Below are 15,712 nucleotides of genomic sequence, written 5' to 3'. Positions count from 1 at the left end.
CCAATAAGAGCACTTTAAAGTTAATCCTGTATCGCACAGTTAACCAATGAAACAACTGTAGGACAGGTTTAATATGCTTATGGCAGCCACATTTTGAACCATCTGAAGGTGGTTTAAGGGGGATTGACTGATCCCCAAATAAAGAGAGTTACAATCATCAAGCCTTGTGGTGATAAAAACATGGATTACTCTTTCAAAATTGGTAAAAGAAAGAAAGGACTTAATTTTTACCAGGGTTCACTACTGATAGAATCTTTACTTCACAACTTGTTTGTCTTGTCTATCAAGTTATAAGTCATTGTCCAACACCACACCCAGATTTTTTTACATATGGCTTTACTTAAAGTGCCAGAACACCAAGATTTAGATTTGGTATATACAGTGTTGTCTGAAGGGGTAAACACCACAATCTCTGTTTTACTCTCATTCAGACTTAAACATTTTAGAGACTGCTTTAACATCCAAGGGGCAGGCGGTCACCAGGTCTAATCCATTATGTTTCACAAATATATATTTGTGTGTCATCTTCATTACAATGTTAGCTTATACCATACTGCTCAAAGATAGATCCGAGGGGAAGCATATAAATAAAATGGACACTAGAGTAGAGCCTTGAGGCACCCCACAGGTCAAAGGTAAAATAAGACTGGAACCAATTTAAAGCTAAACCTCTAATGCCCACTACCAGTTCTCAGTGGACCAGAAGAACATTGTGGCTGTCTAACATTGTTGAAAGCAGCACTCAAGTCTAAAATTACCAGAGCTACAGAATCTCCAGAGTTGGTAGCTAAAAGTATATCATTGCACACTTTTAAAAGAGCTGTGGAGTGAAATTTTCTAAAGCCTGATTGGAATGCATCAAAATCTTGTAATCGACCAAGAAACTTTGTAGTTGATGAAAAACCACTTTCTCTATAATTTTTGCTAAAAATGGAAGGTTGGAAATAGTTCTAAAATTTGACACATCAGAGACGTCTAAATTAGGCCTCTTAAGTCTAAGGTGTACTGAGACATGTTTTAAAATAGTCCAGAACAACTCCTAACTCAAAGCATTTATTGATCAAATTTACAAGTTTTGGACCCATTACACTGAATACTTGTTTAAATAACCGGAAGGAAATTATATCTAATCTAAGGGTAAAACATTATACTTTTGTATGTCATTTAAAAAAAAGCGAAATAGATGTAAACGTATTAAAGACTTCTGTATATTTTGAAATGGCATTATACAATAAGGGAGAGGCTCTGTAAGAATGCATTCCTTTTGTGATTGTGGCATGTCTCTAACGCCCTGAAAAGCAGGTGAGAAGAAGTTAAACCAGACAGAGAGCCACTCTGTCTATTACTTTGTATCGCGAAGGTAAGAGCTAAGACTTAAAATATGTAGGTAGTACTAATTATAAATGTTTGTTTAATTAACATAACTTAAGCATTGGTTATCCACTCGATGGCCAGTATATTTTAAATGGAGAGAAATGCAGTTAGGCGATAGTGCCATTGTCGAAACTTGTTTGTTGTTGAGTATATTTTTGAGGGAAGTCATTAACCTTTTTTATATATATAATAATAATAATAAAAGTGAAGGCAAGAAAAGCAAATGTGAATGAAATAGATTATCCTGAATATGAGTTTTGCATGACTGTGTAACCATGACCATAGTAATCATAGTAATCGATCGAACTAAATCTAAATTAATCGAATCTGAACTGTGAATTTGTTTGTTTATAGAATCCTCCCAATCAAAATGTCAGACTTGTGGGTAAGTAAAATTTTGCAAATGACTGCACTCCCTGCAAGCAAATAATAAAAAAAATTGTTTAAACCAAATTTGCAGATTTAAAGGTGCAGTGTGTAATATTTAGGAGGGTCTTTCTTGTATTGCAGGATGACTTGGAGAATTTTGCTCGTGCCCCATCTTCTTTCACAGCAGCGGTAAGCATATATATATATATATATATATATATATATATATATATATATATATATATATGAAGAGTTTGGTTCCAAAACGCAATAAATCGATTTTGATTAATTTGAGTAAAAATGTTTTGAAAGTGTTATGATGAAAACCACTATTTTCTGTTTTAAACTTTCACATAGCACCTTTAGGTTTTAATAACACAAAACATTTCAATCCAGATTTTGATCTTTAAAGATTTATTATAAATGTTTTATAATTTTTTTCCCCAAAATGCAATAAATCCATTGAATCAATATGAAAGTTATTTTTATTAATAGAATACACAACTTAGTACCTTTAAGTTGATCCACATATGACAGCTTCTGAACTTGGTCAATACTAATTATATTATATCATAATAAATACTTATATACAGGCATTGCACTAAAAATAGATCCATCTGTCATCGCTTCCGAAATGAATTCATTTTATTATATTTATTCTCAATATTGTAGAAACGTAATTTTCTGTAAAGTTGATTTGTAATGATTTGTATTTGTAAAAAGCACTATACTAATAAACTTGAATTGAATTGAATTCAAAGGGTCATCTTGTTAATGCTAAATAAATTACAGCAACAAAATAAATTTTCATCATGAACGAGAACATGAACAACATTAGACCACAGAAATTCAAACATGATATTTCCCTGACATTCAACTTCCAAAAGTGCATTCATCTTTGCCATGTTACATTCATTTAGTTGACTAGTGCTATGTGCCGTATTAACAAAAGACATAAATGGCATTAATAAAAATACTAACACTGACAAGCTACATGATATCATGTTTATAATCGAATGCGATTCATCTAATGAATGCGATATGGCGCAGCTTGTCAGTGATTTACGGCTATGTGTATTACATGTCTCTCCATCCAAAAGCCTGTGATGGAGATTTAACGGGACTTTTAATCACAGAATCAGCTTAACTGACAAGATGTGGATGACAATCACATGCGATTTATCGTGCAGCCCTTGTTTGTTGATCACAAAGTACAAATTAGAGTGGAAAAATGATGCGGAGTGTATTAAAAGCACCGCCATTACTGTCTAGAGTGCGTGGAATGGTGTTCTGTGATTGGTTGTTACTGTTTAGAGTGTGTGGAATGGTGTGCTGTGATTGGTTGAGCGGATATATCGCATTCTGCAAAAAATGGAGACAGGCACTTGTCTCGGTTTGGAAAAGAGGCAGCAAATATTACCAATAACGCGAATATTTTGTGTAAAATAACAAATGGACTTTTCAATACCGACCAGAAACAATACTGATTTTGGTGGAAACTTTTTTTTTTTTGTTTGTTTTTTTAATGGCGGTTATAGCGTTTTGGAACCAAACTCTTCATAACCCTACTGGAACTTACCATTAAACAGCCCATTATTTTAAACAACTGAAAAAAGTAAACATTAAGTGTAATCAATAACATTTAAAACTGTTAGGGTAAATAAAAATGGACTTGACCTATAAGAAGACTTTTGACTTAAAACCATATAGTTATAACCAAATTCCCAGTGTGACAACTAAGTACCAATGCTTAGAACCATTTACAAAATTATTACTATAATGTTTTTTTTTTAATGCTATTCCTTATTTAGCCAGGGGAGAGAGGTACCATTAAAGCCAAAGCTAACTTCAATGTCAGTGAAGATGTTGCAGCTCTCCGTAAAGCAATTGAAGGCATAGGTATAATTTACTGTATTATACTGTACATGTAATATATTTCCATATTCTTCTTGTTTCATTCACTTTATATGTTGTATGTTCCATCAAAATACAATAATTTCACTTACCAGGTACAACTGAGAAGACACTGATAGACTTACTGACTCACAGGAGCAGCAGTCAGAAACAGGCTATTTCAAAGGCATATGAAGAAACCACAAAGAGGGTAAATCTTTGTCCTCTTTCTGATACTATTTTGAATGTGTGTGTGTTTTTTGGTCATGTGAAAATCTTGCTAATTTGTTTGTCTAGATTCTTGTTAATGATCTAAAAGGTGAAACAAGGGGCAGCTTAGAGGACCTGCTTGTTGAGCTCGCAAGACCACCTGCAGTTAATGATGCTAAATGGCTAAATAAAGCAATCCAAGTAAGTTATGTTTCCTGATTTTCCCTGTTACACCTTATACAGTGTTCTGAGTCAAACTTTAGTGATATATGTGAGCATTTTGAATGTTTTGTACCAATGTGAGGCAGATTTTTCCCTCTTTTTCTATCATGCCCTTCTTGGGTTGTTTTTCAGGGGGCTGGAACGGACACCAACATCCTGATAGAAATACTTGCCTCACGGACAAATAAACAGATCAAGGAGCTGTCTGCCGCTTATGCTGAGGGTGAGATGAGGAATCTGTAGTGACAAAATATAGTTACATATAGAATATAGAAAGTTACAAAAGTGTTTAGTTGCTTCCCTTCCCTTTGCCCAATAGAAACAAAGAAAACACTGATGCAGAAGCTAAAAACAGAAGTTTCAGGGGATTTTGGCAAAGCCATCTTTCTGCTTGCAGAGGTGATTAAATACTTATAGCAGTTTATTGTAATAAAGGCAGGTCTGGATATTAAATTATGTTTTTCTCTCCCTGTAAAGGGGGCAAGGGATGAAAGCACCAATGTGAATGCAGACAAGGCTAAAGAGGATGCAAAGGTATAGAAAACTAATTTCATATGAGGTCCTCTTTTATACAATAACACAACAGATCTTGCATAAATGTATATGTTGTATTAAAATGTTTTGAATACAAAAAACTGCATCAGATCTTTGTAATCACAATGACAATGTATGTAAACACCTCCTTAACGTAGTTTTTTTTTTATTGTTTTCCTTTTTATTCCAATAATTAAGTCAACATTATTCAGTTCTCTTGAATCCATCCACTATGGGCACCAAAACAAAACCATTTCACCTGTATTAAAGATGATGTTATTTATATATACTGTAAGATATGATCCCCTGCATCTTCTCTGTTTCCTCCATAGGCCCTCTATCAAGCAGGCGAGAAGAGACTGGGAACTGATGAGTCCAAGTTCATTGAGATCCTCTGTAAAAGGAGCATTCCTCACCTGAGACAAAGTACAAACTTAATCATCCAAATAAATCATCCAAAGTGTTTCACATAGGAACTTGGCAGGTGTGCTTTATATATAAATGACATTGCTGTCCTGTTACAGCAATATTGGAATATAAAAACATCAGTGGCAAGACTTTGCAGAAGAGCATTGAGAAGGAAATATCTGGAGATCTGGAGGTACTGCTGGTTGCCATTGGTACAGTCAATTTGTATTTATACATTCTAAATGCAAAATAATTTGGAATTTGATGCAAAAATATTTACTTTCTTTTTTTTTTATCGAATACACTTTTTTCTTCTAGTAAAGTGTGTGATGAGTACCCCTGCATACTTTGCTGAAAAACTCTACAAAAGCATGAAGGTACGAATAGAAGCACATTATTGTCTGTCATTGAGTTAGTAAAACATGGATGATTATTTGTGAACCTGCAGGGAGCAGGTACAGATGAAAAAACACTGACCAGAGTAATGGTCAGCCGTGGAGAGCTTGACATGCTGGACATCAGAGCTGAATTCAAGAAGCTCTATCAGTGCTCACTTTACAAGGAAATAAGTGTAAGTATTCTCCACTCATATAATCACTTTAGCACAGGTTCATTATATGCTTAAGTCCAGTAGTACTTCATCACATCCTGATCTTCAGGTTTATTAGTTGAATCGTGCCCTTGAGATATCATAACATTCACAGATGATGGTTTCACTCTCTCTGTCTCCATGATTATGATGAGTGACTTTGCTGTTCTTTGTTTCAGTCAGATGTATCTGGCAACTACGGTGACGGCTTGAAGTTGATCTGTGGAGGAGAAGACTAGCCTGTTATACTTTATAAAATGGTTTTATCAATAGCATTTTTCCAGGTTTATTAGGAAATATATCACTTATATTTACAGTTTGCTACAGATAAAGGTACAGAGTGAGATACAGATTTACAATATTTCAAACATACTTTTTATTTTTGTCTAAACCAAAACTGTTTTTGGTAGTGGATGGCACCTCGCAACATCAGGCATGACTTTAATAGTTACTTGAAAACATGAAACATTAAAATTGTGCTGATGAATCATGCATGTTAAAATTTGAAACAAAATATGCATATTTTATGTAATTACATCTTTTCGTTCTATATAAATTATTATTTTTTTGTGTTTTTCGTCCTTCATACATTGTGCGCATCAGTGTTTTCATATCTGGCAACTCTGTATCACTACAGATTTGCTGTCAATTGGTGACTCCACTGAAATGCCAAAGAACCTGTTATTTCAACACTGATCAAGAAAGTAGTATTTTTGTTTCATATTGGTTTCAAGTTTTAAAAGTTTTTCAAATTTCGGCTGAAGGCAGGTGCTATCATTTATGATAAAATAATCAACTAGATACTTGTATTTGTACCGTTTAACAAATAAATAAATGAATAAACATATTCCTAGCATGTAGAGCACACACTTTGTTCTTATTTAATGTATGATTATTTAATTTGAGTTTTTGTACAATATCTTGAATGTGAGTACTATTTGTCATTTTAGTGTGTTTTGGATATATATAAAAGCCGATATGGCTTGAGCAGGTCATGAGAACGGTCATTCAGTTGGATTGAACTGGTTTTATTGCTTGGAGGTAGTTATGTTACAATCTCCATTGCTTATTTAACATTATCTATTCACCCAAAAATACATGGTGAATATGACATGGTATTGGTCAACATGGTACAGTGGGACATGGGGACAAAGTACAGAGATCAACCCTTCTGTTATCTTTGGCTGCTCCACCCTGTTACAGTGCAAAACATTAACCGGGTGGACAGTAACAGGAGGGACAACATTTTATGTTAAAGTCATCCATTGCTATTCATGTGATGAACAACAAGCTAGTGCGCAGTGATCCTTGAGGAAGATTATTAACATGTTTATTAACCATATTATCAAAATTACAAAAAAAATAAAAATACCAGTTTCCTCTATAAATGAATATAACAGGGTGGACGTGTTATGCTTTACCAGATCAGTGAATCATTCTATAACACTAAATAAAGGGACAAATAAAGGAGTGTTAATTACTCATGGCAGTTTAGCCTTGGACTAAAACATGAATAAATATTTTTAAGTTAATTAGTTTTGGGTACATATTTACTGTGTTCTATGGTAGAGGGAGAGTAACTTTGTAAGATGAGCATTTAAAAACAAGTATTAGCCCATTTTCAAAGAAAATATACCATATTATACCATGGGGATTTAAATGGTACCAAAAGCAATAATGAGTTATAGAACATATATGTGAGTTAAGAACAGTGTTGTAGGCCTGTATGCTTGTGTGGTTGTGATTGTTGTAGCCAATAATAATTAAAATCAATAAAAATAGTTGAATAATAATAAAAGATGAAATTGCATTGATAGGGGTTAAATTATCATTAATTACATAAAGTGCAATTTTGCTACTGAATCAAATGGTATATTGTATCAGCGCGTTTAATGTACATGCAGGGAGAGGCTCCGTAAGAATGTGTCTTTTGTGAAAATGTGACATATCGTGTCGCACACGCCCTGAGGAAGCAGTTGAGAAGTTAAACCGGACAGGGAGACACGTTCAGTGTTGATTTATATCGCAAAGGTAAGTGCAAACTGAATAAAGATATATATATATATATATTTAAACGTAGGTAGGCCTAACATTTTTTAAAGCCGAGTCTTAGTCCGATTAACTTCGCATTGATATAGAATCGAACCAGATATTAGAAATTGAGAAGGCGGTTTATGTGTCTGCTGCAGTCAATCAGGAGTCACGATTTTTATTTTCTTTTTTTCAAAGCTTATTTTTTCTGTTAGGCTGTCGCTGAGTCTTTGTAATCTCTTTAACTTTTTTGTGTATATAAAAATAAAATGAATATGAAAAACAATGTACCTTATGGATTCTGAACTGTAAATATATTAATTGTTCATCACACTAGAATTAATCAAAAATGGCAGACCTGTGGGTAAGTAAAATCTTAAAGGAACATTCAGTCATATCTGTTATTTAAGTGGAGAATATAAATTTGAAGAGCGTTTATTATTTATTTAATTTCTTGTGTTGCAGGAAGACTTGCAAAGTATTGCGAATTCTGCTCCTGTTTCATTCGCATCAGCGGTAAACAAACAACTATGCATTAGTGTGTATGTGTGTGTGTGTGTGTGTAATTGGTTGTAAAACTGGACTGGCACTAGTTGTCTCAAACTTGTAACACATTTTTGTTATATTGATTGATTGAACTTCCTGATCTTTTTAGCCAGGGGAGAGAGGTACAATTAAAGCCAAATCTGACTTCAACGTCAGTGAAGATGTTGCAGCTCTGCGTAAAGCAATTGAAGGCATAGGTACATTATCTATCAGTACTGCAATATATATATATATATATAATGCAATAAGTGTATTATTTGTGTATAAATGTATATATATATATATATATATATATATATATATATATATATATATATATATATATATATATATATATACATACATACAGGTACAACTGAGAAGACACTGATAGACATACTGACTCACCGGAGCAGCAGTCAGAAACAGGCTATTTCAAGGGCATATGAAGAAACCACAAAGAGGGTAAATCTTTGTCCTCTTGTTCAAACACATTTAAGGAAAATTATATTATCACATGCCTAATTTTTTGTCTACACCATAGATTTTTGTAAATGACTTGAAAGGCGAAACCAGGGGCGACTTTGAAAAGCTGCTTGTTGCGCTCGCCAGAACGCCTGCACTCAATGATGCTAAATGGCTAATCAAAGCAATGAAAGTAACTCGCATTTCCTAATTTTTAATTTTAAATCTTGAACAAATTGAGACATTAAGCAATAATCTCAAACAAATTTCAGCTATATCTATGTGAACATATTTTGCTTGTTGTGTATGCATATTTTCCATTGTTTTCCTAATACATTTATGGGTTGTTTTTCAGGGGGCTGGAACGGACACCAACGTCCTGATAGAAATACTTGCCTCACGGACAAATAAACAGATCAAGGAGCTGTCTGCCGCATATTCTGAGAGTGAGATGAGGAATCTGTAGTGACAAAATGTGAAAGTTACTAAAATGTATAATTGCTTCCATTCCCTTTGCCCAATAGTAACAAAGAAAACACTGATACAGAACCAAAGACAGAGGTTTCAGGGGATTTTGGCAAAGCCATCCTTCTGCTTGCAGAGGTGATTAAATACTTATAGCAGTTTATTGTAATAAAGGCAGGTCTGGAAGTTAATTATATTTTATTTGTCTCTCATTGTAAGGGCGCGAGGGATGAAAGCACCAACGTGAATGCAGACAAGGCTAGAGAGGATGCAAAGGTATAAAAACATATTCACTTTGAATTTAACCCATGCTTTCAGGAACTTTTTTCAGTAGGATTAAGTAAAAATTTAATCTGTGGTATGGAAATACAACAGGCGGTCACAGTGTTCTGCTGGTGTGCCCAGGATGGCCACCAGAGGACACTGTGTGTTTGTGTAGGCACATAGCTTGTGTTGTGTTTGGTGCCATGTGCTTTCTCCTGTCTATTCTCTGGCCCCGCCCATCTTGTGACCTCATTATTGTTTCAGTGATTCTAACTTTTGTCTCCCTCATTACCTGCCCTATTTAGTCTCCGTGTTTGTAGTCCTGTGCTGGTTTGTTATTTGTTGTGTTGGAGGTTGTATTTACTTGTGTGATCCCCTGCATCTTCTCTGTTTCCTCCATAGGCCCTCTATCAAGCAGGCGAGAAGAGACTGGGAACTGATGAGTCCAAGTTTATTGAGATCCTCTGTAAAAGGAGCATTCCTCACCTGAGACAAAGTACAAACTTAATCATCCAAATAAGCAAAAACATTTTGCATAGGAACTGAAATGGCAGGTGTGTTTTAAATATAACTTGACATGTTGCATTACAGCAATATTGGAATATAAAAACATCAGTGGCAAGACTTTGCAAAAGAGCATTGAGAAGGAAATGTCTGGAAAATTGGAGGATCTGCTGGTTGCCATTGGTAAAAATGTTTTCATTATGAAATCAAATACACTAAGCATTTGGTATTTGATTACTTATATATATATTTTTTATCTCTACATATTTTTAATCTAGTAACCTTTTTTTTCTTCTAGTAAAGTGTGTGATGAGTACCCCTGCATACTTTGCTGAAAAACTCTACAAAAGCATGAAGGTACGAATAGAAGCACATTATTGTCTGTCATTGAGTTAGTAAAACATGGATGATTATTTGTGAACCTGCAGGGAGCAGGTACAGATGAAAAAACACTGACCAGAGTAATGGTCAGCCGTGGAGAGCTTGACATGCTGGACATCAGAGCTGAATTCAAGAAGCTCTATCAGTGCTCACTTTACAAGGAAATAAGTGTAAGTATTCTCCACTCATATAATCACTTTAGCACAGGTTCATTATATGCTTAAGTCCAGTAGTACTTCATCACATCCTGATCTTCAGGTTTATTAGTTGAATCGTGCCCTTGAGATATCATAACATTCACAGATGATGGTTTCACTCTCTCTGTCTCCATGATTATGATGAGTGACTTTGCTGTTCTTTGTTTCAGTCAGATGTATCTGGCAACTACGGTGACGGCTTGAAGTTGATCTGTGGAGGAGAAGACTAGCCTGTTATACTTTATAAAATGGTTTTATCAATAGCATTTTTCCAGGTTTATTAGGAAATATATCACTTATATTTACAGTTTGCTACAGATAAAGGTACAGAGTGAGATACAGATTTACAATATTTCAAACATACTTTTTATTTTTGTCTAAACCAAAACTGTTTTTGGTAGTGGATGGCACCTCGCAACATCAGGCATGACTTTAATAGTTACTTGAAAACATGAAACATTAAAATTGTGCTGATGAATCATGCATGTTAAAATTTGAAACAAAATATGCATATTTTATGTAATTACATCTTTTCGTTCTATATAAATTATTATTTTTTTGTGTTTTTCGTCCTTCATACATTGTGCGCATCAGTGTTTTCATATCTGGCAACTCTGTATCACTACAGATTTGCTGTCAATTGGTGACTCCACTGAAATGCCAAAGAACCTGTTATTTCAACACTGATCAAGAAAGTAGTATTTTTGTTTCATATTGGTTTCAAGTTTTAAAAGTTTTTCAAATTTCGGCTGAAGGCAGGTGCTATCATTTATGATAAAATAATCAACTAGATACTTGTATTTGTACCGTTTAACAAATAAATAAATGAATAAACATATTCCTAGCATGTAGAGCACACACTTTGTTCTTATTTAATGTATGATTATTTAATTTGAGTTTTTGTACAATATCTTGAATGTGAGTACTATTTGTCATTTTAGTGTGTTTTGGATATATATAAAAGCCGATATGGCTTGAGCAGGTCATGAGAAAGGTCATTCAGTTGGATTGAACTGGTTTTATTGCTTGGAGGTAGTTATGTTACAATCTCCATTGCTTATTTAACATTATCTATTCACCCAAAAATACATGGTGAATATGACATGGTATTGGTCAACATGGTACAGTGGGACATGGGGACAAAGTACAGAGATCAACCCTTCTGTTATCTTTGGCTGCTCCACCCTGTTACAGTGCAAAACATTAACCGGGTGGACAGTAACAGGAGGGACAACATTTTATGTTAAAGTCATCCATTGCTATTCATGTGATGAACAACAAGCTAGTGCGCAGTGATCCTTGAGGAAGATTATTAACATGTTTATTAACCATATTATCAAAATTACAAAAAAAATAAAAATACCAGTTTCCTCTATAAATGAATATAACAGGGTGGACGTGTTATGCTTTACCAGATCAGTGAATCATTCTATAACACTAAATAAAGGGACAAATAAAGGAGTGTTAATTACTCATGGCAGTTTAGCCTTGGACTAAAACATGAATAAATATTTTTAAGTTAATTAGTTTTGGGTACATATTTACTGTGTTCTATGGTAGAGGGAGAGTAACTTTGTAAGATGAGCATTTAAAAACAAGTATTAGCCCATTTTCAAAGAAAATATACCATATTATACCATGGGGATTTAAATGGTACCAAAAGCAATAATGAGTTATAGAACATATATGTGAGTTAAGAACAGTGTTGTAGGCCTGTATGCTTGTGTGGTTGTGATTGTTGTAGCCAATAATAATTAAAATCAATAAAAATAGTTGAATAATAATAAAAGATGAAATTGCATTGATAGGGGTTAAATTATCATTAATTACATAAAGTGCAATTTTGCTACTGAATCAAATGGTATATTGTATCAGCGCGTTTAATGTACATGCAGGGAGAGGCTCCGTAAGAATGTGTCTTTTGTGAAAATGTGACATATCGTGTCGCACACGCCCTGAGGAAGCAGTTGAGAAGTTAAACCGGACAGGGAGACACGTTCAGTGTTGATTTATATCGCAAAGGTAAGTGCAAACTGAATAAAGATATATATATATATATATATATTTAAACGTAGGTAGGCCTAACATTTTTTAAAGCCGAGTCTTAGTCCGATTAACTTCGCATTGATATAGAATCGAACCAGATATTAGAAATTGAGAAGGCGGTTTATGTGTCTGCTGCAGTCAATCAGGAGTCACGATTTTTATTTTCTTTTTTTCAAAGCTTATTTTTTCTGTTAGGCTGTCGTTGAGTCTTTGTAATCTCTTTAACTTTTTTGTGTATATAAAAATAAAATGAATATGAAAAACAATGTACCTTATGGATTCTGAACTGTAAATATATTAATTGTTCATCACACTAGAATTAATCAAAAATGGCAGACCTGTGGGTAAGTAAAATCTTAAAGGAACATTCAGTCATATCTGTTATTTAAGTGGAGAATATAAATTTGAAGAGCGTTTATTATTTATTTAATTTCTTGTGTTGCAGGAAGACTTGCAAAGTATTGCGAATTCTGCTCCTGTTTCATTCGCATCAGCGGTAAACAAACAACTATGCATTAGTGTGTATGTGTGTGTGTGTGTGTGTAATTGGTTGTAAAACTGGACTGGCACTAGTTGTCTCAAACTTGTAACACATTTTTGTTATATTGATTGATTGAACTTCCTGATCTTTTTAGCCAGGGGAGAGAGGTACAATTAAAGCCAAATCTGACTTCAACGTCAGTGAAGATGTTGCAGCTCTGCGTAAAGCAATTGAAGGCATAGGTACATTATCTATCAGTACTGCAATATATATATATATATATAATGCAATAAGTGTATTATTTGTGTATAAATGTATATATATATATATATATATATATATATATATATATATATATATATATATATATACATACATACAGGTACAACTGAGAAGACACTGATAGACATACTGACTCACCGGAGCAGCAGTCAGAAACAGGCTATTTCAAGGGCATATGAAGAAACCACAAAGAGGGTAAATCTTTGTCCTCTTGTTCAAACACATTTAAGGAAAATTATATTATCACATGCCTAATTTTTTGTCTACACCATAGATTTTTGTAAATGACTTGAAAGGCGACACCAGGGGCGACTTTGAAAAGCTGCTTGTTGCGCTCGCCAGAACGCCTGCACTCAATGATGCTAAATGGCTAATCAAAGCAATGAAAGTAACTCGCATTTCCTAATTTTTAATTTTAAATCTTGAACAAATTGAGACATTAAGCAATAATCTCAAACAAATTTCAGCTATATCTATGTGAACATATTTTGCTTGTTGTGTATGCATATTTTCCATTGTTTTCCTAATACATTTATGGGTTGTTTTTCAGGGGGCTGGAACGGACACCAACGTCCTGATAGAAATACTTGCCTCACGGACAAATAAACAGATCAAGGAGCTGTCTGCCGCATATTCTGAGAGTGAGATGAGGAATCTGTAGTGACAAAATGTGAAAGTTACTAAAATGTATAATTGCTTCCATTCCCTTTGCCCAATAGTAACAAAGAAAACACTGATACAGAACCTAAAGACAGAGGTTTCAGGGGATTTTGGCAAAGCCATCCTTCTGCTTGCAGAGGTGATTAAATACTTATAGCAGTTTATTGTAATAAAGGCAGGTCTGGAAGTTAATTATATTTTATTTGTCTCTCATTGTAAGGGCGCGAGGGATGAAAGCACCAACGTGAATGCAGACAAGGCTAGAGAGGATGCAAAGGTATAAAAACATATTCACTTTGAATTTAACCCATGCTTTCAGGAACTTTTTTCAGTAGGATTAAGTAAAAATTTAATCTGTGGTATGGAAATACAACAGGCGGTCACAGTGTTCTGCTGGTGTGCCCAGGATGGCCACCAGAGGACACTGTGTGTTTGTGTAGGCACATAGCTTGTGTTGTGTTTGGTGCCATGTGCTTTCTCCTGTCTATTCTCTGGCCCCGCCCATCTTGTGACCTCATTATTGTTTCAGTGATTCTAACTTTTGTCTCCCTCATTACCTGCCCTATTTAGTCTCCGTGTTTGTAGTCCTGTGCTGGTTTGTTATTTGTTGTGTTGGAGGTTGTATTTACTTGTGTGATCCCCTGCATCTTCTCTGTTTCCTCCATAGGCCCTCTATCAAGCAGGCGAGAAGAGACTGGGAACTGATGAGTCCAAGTTTATTGAGATCCTCTGTAAAAGGAGCATTCCTCACCTGAGACAAAGTACAAACTTAATCATCCAAATAAGCAAAAACATTTTGCATAGGAACTGAAATGGCAGGTGTGTTTTAAATATAACTTGACATGTTGCATTACAGCAATATTGGAATATAAAAACATCAGTGGCAAGACTTTGCAAAAGAGCATTGAGAAGGAAATGTCTGGAAAATTGGAGGATCTGCTGGTTGCCATTGGTAAAAATGTTTTCATTATGAAATCAAATACACTAAGCATTTGGTATTTGATTACTTATATATATATTTTTTATCTCTACATATTTTTAATCTAGTAACCTTTTTTTTCTTCTAGTAAAGTGTGTGATGAGTACCCCTGCATACTTTGCTGAAAAACTCTACAAAAGCATGAAGGTACGAATAGAAGCACATTATTGTCTGTCATTGAGTTAGTAAAACATGGATGATTATTTGTGAACCTGCAGGGAGCAGGTACAGATGAAAAAACACTGACCAGAGTGATGGTCAGCCGTGGAGAGCTTGACATGCTGGACATCAGAGCTGAATTCAAGAAGCTCTATCAGTGCTCACTTTACAAGGAAATAAGTGTAAGTATTCTCCACTCATATAATCACTTTAGCACAGGTTCATTGTATGCTTAAGTCCAGTAGTACTTCATCACATCCTGATCTTCAGGTTTATTAGTTGAATCATGCCCTCAAGATATCATAACATTCACAGATGATGGTTTGACATAATCCATTCTCCATATCTGACAATGAACATATCTGTGTCAATAATTCCATGCAAATGAAACTCATTTTTGATGAATATTTGATGTTATGATGAGTGACTTTGCTCATTTTTATTTCAGTCTGACGTGTCTGGCAACTATGGTGATTGCTTGAAGATGATTTGTGGAGGAGAAGACTAACCCAGAAATGCTACTAAAGATGTCCTTTTTAGTTATTTTGCAATGTCTGTTAAATGAATACATATAAATGAAATATAAGTTAAAAGCTTTTTCAGAAAAGATAGCTTATATAGCTGGTTTACTGCAGGTAAAGGCACAGAGTAAAATTCATTTTGATTCTTGATTG

General features: G+C 34.4%; 2 protein-coding genes and 1 pseudogene across 2 annotated transcripts; all 3 read left to right on the top strand.

The window, feature by feature from the left end:
* The first annotated feature begins 1,272 nt into the window (after positions 1-1,272).
* LOC132141124 (annexin A3-like) lies at positions 1,273-5,844 on the top strand. Its single transcript, XM_059550374.1, has 14 exons — positions 1,273-1,360; positions 1,729-1,759; positions 1,885-1,932; positions 3,555-3,642; positions 3,753-3,847; positions 3,934-4,047; positions 4,201-4,291; positions 4,388-4,467; positions 4,546-4,602; positions 4,935-5,028; positions 5,127-5,222; positions 5,329-5,387; positions 5,459-5,581; positions 5,779-5,844. Exons 2-14 carry the CDS (start codon positions 1,745-1,747, stop codon positions 5,836-5,838), a joined length of 1,020 nt encoding a protein of 339 aa, XP_059406357.1. The 5' UTR covers positions 1,273-1,360; positions 1,729-1,744; the 3' UTR covers positions 5,839-5,844.
* A 1,667-nt stretch (positions 5,845-7,511) lies between these two features.
* Positions 7,512-10,667, top strand: LOC132141125 (annexin A3-like; annotated as a pseudogene).
* Positions 10,668-12,349: 1,682 nt separating this feature from the next.
* Positions 12,350-15,712, top strand: anxa3a (annexin A3a). Its single transcript, XM_059550372.1, has 14 exons — positions 12,350-12,453; positions 12,795-12,821; positions 12,923-12,973; positions 13,113-13,200; positions 13,341-13,435; positions 13,515-13,628; positions 13,791-13,881; positions 13,960-14,039; positions 14,121-14,177; positions 14,568-14,661; positions 14,757-14,852; positions 14,968-15,026; positions 15,098-15,220; positions 15,487-15,712. The coding sequence occupies exons 2-14, from the start codon at positions 12,807-12,809 to the stop codon at positions 15,544-15,546; spliced, it is 1,023 nt and encodes a 340-aa protein (XP_059406355.1). The 5' UTR covers positions 12,350-12,453; positions 12,795-12,806; the 3' UTR covers positions 15,547-15,712.

The sequence above is a fragment of the Carassius carassius genome, chromosome 5, assembly GCF_963082965.1.
Source record: "Carassius carassius chromosome 5, fCarCar2.1, whole genome shotgun sequence".
Lineage (NCBI taxonomy): Eukaryota > Metazoa > Chordata > Actinopteri > Cypriniformes > Cyprinidae > Carassius > Carassius carassius.
The sequence above is the reverse complement of the archived record's forward strand: the minus strand, read 5'-3'. Positions and strand labels throughout refer to the sequence as shown.

Bases quoted from the DNA above. Each gene is read 5' to 3' on its own strand.
- LOC132141124 (XM_059550374.1), top strand. The intron at 3,643-3,752 runs GTATAATTTACT...TTCACTTACCAG, and splicing joins TAAAGCAATTGAAGGCATAG to GTACAACTGAGAAGACACTG. The intron at 4,292-4,387 runs GTGAGATGAGGA...TTTGCCCAATAG, and splicing joins GTCTGCCGCTTATGCTGAGG to AAACAAAGAAAACACTGATG.
- anxa3a (XM_059550372.1), top strand. The intron at 13,201-13,340 runs GTACATTATCTA...ACATACATACAG, and splicing joins TAAAGCAATTGAAGGCATAG to GTACAACTGAGAAGACACTG. The intron at 14,662-14,756 runs GTACAAACTTAA...GTTGCATTACAG, and splicing joins CATTCCTCACCTGAGACAAA to CAATATTGGAATATAAAAAC.